This window comes from Cibotium barometz, chromosome 46 (assembly GCF_041138505.1).
Source record: "Cibotium barometz isolate CiBa-2024 chromosome 46, ASM4113850v1, whole genome shotgun sequence".
Taxonomy (NCBI): domain Eukaryota; kingdom Viridiplantae; phylum Streptophyta; class Polypodiopsida; order Cyatheales; family Cibotiaceae; genus Cibotium; species Cibotium barometz.
Window position 1 is genome coordinate 35,267,835 of NC_141091.1, and position 5,132 is coordinate 35,272,966.

Sequence of the window (5,132 nt, forward strand, 5' to 3'; positions counted from 1 at the left end):
TGCACACACCCTCCATATGGCTCTATATAGACCTATAAAAACAACACCCAAACTTCATTGCATGCATGGCTCACCTCATGCTCTCTCAAAGCGTTGAAAACCACTCTACTAAATCTACCTTGGAACCACCCAAAAAGTTATCAAATATGGCTTCCATATCAACTTCAGCCCCCATCTACTTGCCGAGAGAGAGAGAGAGAGAGAAAGAAATAAAGAAGGATTTTTAACGTCTGTGTCAGGCTGAAATCGGCATATGAGACAAATCAAATGTACATCGTGTGTATGTCATCCATCTATCGGAAAGACAAAAGGAACAAAACTGATACAAAACTAAACTGAATATAGGTAGTGATGTACTGGGGATGGTGGTGATGGTATATCCGTGGGGTATCTGAGGAGGGATGGAGCTCTATCTGTAGGGGTATATGCATGTATGCCCAGGGTAGTACAATCATGAGAGTGCATCAAGCTATCTAGCTCCATCCTGTACTAATGGGGTCGGCCCTCATCTGAGCCAGTCTCTCCTCATTGGAACGACGCTCTCGGGCTCGGATCTCCTCCATCTGTCGGTGGAGGAGGCACGGGCCCTTAGGTACGGTAAATTCTGGCATCCCCGTAAATATTTGGAGATCAACCTTGGTGGAGTGAATTAGTTTTTCCTACATGGAAAGAAGGCATTTCATTCACAATAATTCAATTACCAACAAGGATAAAAGTAAGGTGACAAAGCGGAGCCCCCATCTTTGGTTTCTTTCCAAAAAATCCACCCGGGTGCGCGGTGCGTGTGTGCAGCACAAAGCAAGAGCTTGGAGAAGAAGATAGACACGAGACACGAGAGTGGACTCCTTGTCACAATGTGTGACTAGGGTTTGAGAGTCCCAAACCGGGCGCAAGGTAAGCTAATATAGCGAATCCTCTCAAAAAAACCCTCATTTGTACTTTGCGAGCGAGAGAGAGCTAGGAGTGACTTTGGCGAACCGGCATTCATACCACCACACATGAGCTCCACACCACTACTAGCTTACAGGTAAGCCCTCTAGACTTCACTCCCGACACATGGCAGGGCCGGGCACGGCAAAAATCCGGGCATCCAAATGCCGAAGAAGGCCGCGGGCAAAAAAGCCTCGTCACGGCCTAAGAGCCCCAAATTTGGGCAAACAAACTTCATCACACCCCTCAGTACTCCTAGGCAACCCTGCGAGTTAAGCCTTGTGGCAAAAAGTGAGGACTCAGAGATGTTGCATGTGTGGAGGTGAGCATTCAACGTACCAATGTACGGCTTATCCCACACAAAACAATCCACCACCACCCCGTGTTAGCAAGTGGTGCTCAAACTGTATGCGGTATACAAATCATGAGGCAGCGGATTACTACTACTGGCCAAGAAATCAGAATGTGAATCACACTTATCCAAGGCCAAGAGTACAATTCCAATTGCCTCCACCACCGTAGGTATCAATCCGGGCAAGTGCAAACTTTGCCAGGATTAGATAAAGCACAATCGGTATTGGGTCAACAACCTCCGTTGCCCAATAACCAGACAATGATGGTGAGATATGTACAACCCGTAGAAGAAAATGAGCTGGCCATAGTACCATCAACGCCGTATTATGAGCAAGACTTTACAAGGGAATATGCACACAAACTGCTACTCAAATATTCACAAAACTGACATGCAAAAACTCAACCAAAAACTGATGAACAAAGAATAAACTGAGAACTGATATTTAGCAACTCAAAAGCCCCAAATGCATGTGCCAAATTGTACCTATCTGCACGCATTCATCATGCATATGCATCTTTTAAAAATGCCCCCACAAAGGAAAGGAGGAACAGGGAACAATCCTCTGCATAGTTATATATTGTATAGATTTAGCAATAGCCCCGAGGGGTGTGGGGTGCCTAGCGATCGTCGTCGTCGTCGCCAGGCACCCCCCCTCCCACGAGGGTGGTCGTCATCGACAGTCTCCAAGGGTGGGGGGGGGGAATGTCTAGAGATGGTCGCTAGGCACCCCAGCAAAAGGCCCTAGCAAACGGCCTCAAGTAAGGTAACAGTAAAGCTGAGAAACAGCATTGTTGGGATGCACAGTTTAATTGGATAAAGCCTTTACCATCTCCCTTGGAACTAAACAATTAGGAACAGTTTGTGGCCAGCTTGCAGTTCCGACATTAGCTTGAGATACACCCTTTCAACACACCCACATGTACGCTAATTTCAAAGATCTTAATGCCCAAACACACAAAAATCCTGTACGCTCAGCCATATTACCAGTTAAAACTGTTTAACATGCACATTAGCAAGTTTGAACCTCAAATCCATTCTGTGTATTTTTCCTGTGAAGTGTGTGAAGTTGTGCATGTCAGCGCTAAAGCTACTGGATGTAAGAAAAGACCCTTTTACACTCCTCTCAGAATCATCTTTTGAGCCCACTGTCATTTGTAGTTTCTATTTAGTCTCCAATTTATGGCCAATTCTGTTATTGACAATGGAATCACTGTTCACCCTCATAAAAGTAGAGCTTTACATTTCAATGTGTTGTGATTCCGAAATCGGTGAAAAACCGAGAACGAAGTTTATCAAGGAGGCGCATTTTTCACCTTGGATACTGAGGCAAGGTAGAAATTGTTGAAACCGTACAAACAAGGGACCTTCAGAGAAGCTTCTGTAAAGGGAAACAAAACTGTTCCACGGGCACTATTTTTTTTTTAGTACACCCCCGGGGCCCACTCAAGTGGGTGGAGCCGATGTTGGAGGGCCCACTCAAGTGGGTGGAGCCGATTTTCCCTTCCAACAATTAGCCAATTATCATGGTCGGGTAAGGGCCACGTACCATCGGGCAAGAGCCACGAATTAGGCATCCCCCATGACCACCGCGATGAGTCGAGCTCTGAACAGCGGAGGGGTCTCATATGGATCCTCCTATCTCGAGTGATCCACCACCCGAGGAGGAGGAGTCACTCGAGTGTTCAAGGGGCAAGAGCCCGAGCAACCAAACACATCAAGCGAGCATAGGTGTCCCTTTATAACATGAGAGAGCCTAGTGGGACTTGAACTCATAAGGTAGAGGTTACAAGTAACAAGCTTGACCACTACACTAACTCAGTTGGGACTTCCACGGGCACTATTTAAATATAGCTATCACCCTATAAACCGACAACCTGGACTTGATTTGCCAGGAAAAGATGACTCTTTTTGTAGTCTGTAGACCTTCAAGAAAAGGTGTGCTCTCGCAAAATGGATACCTCCTTGTTGCTGGTGTAAACTGTGCAATGAAATACACAACGATAAGCAAGGAGACATGATATACCTATCCACATCCTTTCTCAGGAGACCGTCCATTATTAGTAACTGCATGCTCCCAAAAACTCGTCTAGTGGCAGACTTTCAAAAAGTAAACCATTTCACTCTGCTTGACAAAATATAACTGGCCATACTCTACTTGCTAATATATATAGCTCTCAGTTTCAAAATTGACTTTGTCTCGGCATCTCATACTGTTTCAGTCTGCTCTCTTACTGCAAAATACCAATGTTGAAAAATAGTTAGGCAACAACAACTCTAATGCTAGTGCGCTTTCAAATTCCTCTCGCTCTGCAAAATACCAATGGTATAAAATAGCAAGGCAACTACAACTTTAATGCTTACCATCAGCCAATAGAGCTTCCATTTCACTTATTTCAACAAGCAACTCTTCCCTTGTGGCATCCACCATGCTAGACTCGAAATCAATGAACTTCGGACCATCATTCCACTTGACATGTGAAATTTTCAGATCATTGTGTAGAACACCCAAAGCATGGATGTCAGCTAATGTCTTTAAAGTTTGACGTTCCACTTGCATGCTTCTTCTACCTCTGAGCTTTTTCCCGACATCATCATGTCCTTCATCAGTGAGGGCTAGAAAAATTATGTTGGAATGCGGAATCCTTCCAACACCTAGCAACAAAGGGACATATGTTCCTTGGAGTGCTTCAAGTCTTTGGTATGCTTTTTGTTCCCTTACCAAAGCAATCGATGCCTCCCCAAAGCGCAAATCAAATAGCTTCAAAGCTATCTTCATCCCTTGGACGTTCCCTTCTACGACATTCCCAAATTTTCCAGGGGCAATTACTGCTCTTGAAATACCCAAGTCCTCCATATCAAACGTTGGTATTTGCCCCAAGCTCTCCTCACCATAAAATTATACTTTTTGAACAACCTTCCTCTTTGTACCAGCCCTAGGATGTACTTGTACAGTCTGAATTGGGCGCTTTAAAGATCTACCTGAACGTGTGACACTCTGTACTTGAGGCAGGAGCACCCGGGGGCGTGTCTTTTACTAGAAGCCTGGAGAAACTAGGCTTCAGTGACTGCTCGAGTTCTGTAAGATCAAGGACATAAAGAAATTTCTCTATGGGGGCATCATCAATCTTCACCACCGGAGAGAACTCTAGGACTTTCAAATGACCACTTACTCGTCTGAAGAAGACCGTCTTGTTGTAATTGGTGATGAACCCATATTTGGTCTCATCCAAGACCATATCACCTAGCAGCTGCTGTATAACCTCTGTGAGTTTCTTCTGATTTTTAGCGATAGCGAATGCTTGCTCCAAGGTTTCATTGGCAGCCAGGTCCCACTGCCACGGACCCTTGGCCTCTCCGTTGCCGAAAATCCGAATGGACAATTGCTGGCGATCACCCAGGAGAGGGTGTGGTTGGCTATCATCGAGTATAACCAGGTCCGTGTAACTGAAGCTTCGATTGCTCCCTCCTGATGTTACCATTGCTCTCTTCTGATATATTGGAGGGTGATTAGGGAAATTATCACCTCTTTTTTTCATTTCTGGCCAATTGGAGCTCTATTTGTGCACTAGAAGTACTACATGGGTAATTTTGTCCTTTTATGCAAAATTTTTGACTATGTTTATTTTCACTGTGGATAGGAATCTTTCAGTGTATTTCGGGTTGTGCTATATAGCATAGGTTGGGTGTGTGCACATTTTTCCTCTGGGTACAGACAACAATCACTTTAGGTGTAGTCATTAGCCATGGCTAACAAACAACTATCCACTTTGGGATTTTATGATGCATCATGTATTGGTTGTCAAGGACATGTGGAATATTATGTAGGGTATTGATGTACAACTAGCAA

The 5,132-nt window shown here is 44.7% G+C and overlaps 1 protein-coding gene across 1 annotated transcript; it reads right to left on the reverse strand.

Annotated features, from left to right (window-relative positions):
- Positions 1 to 3,635: 3,635 nt before the first annotated feature.
- LOC147612166 (uncharacterized) lies at positions 3,636 to 4,764 on the reverse strand. The gene is made up of 2 exons (XM_086784180.1): positions 4,265 to 4,764; positions 3,636 to 4,116 (listed from the first exon to the last, which is right to left on the reverse strand). Exons 1-2 carry the CDS (start codon positions 4,762 to 4,764, stop codon positions 3,636 to 3,638), a joined length of 981 nt encoding a protein of 326 aa, XP_086640306.1.
- Between the last annotated feature and the right edge of the window lie 368 nt (positions 4,765 to 5,132).

Coding starts and splice junctions, on each gene's coding strand:
- LOC147612166 (XM_086784180.1), bottom strand. CDS start 4,764: ATGGTAACATCAGGAGGGAGCAATCGAAGCTTCAGTTACACGGACCTG. Junction 4,117..4,264: donor ACAGAGTGTCACACGTTCAG/GTAGATCTTTAA, acceptor GGGTATTTCAAG/AGCAGTAATTGCCCCTGGAA.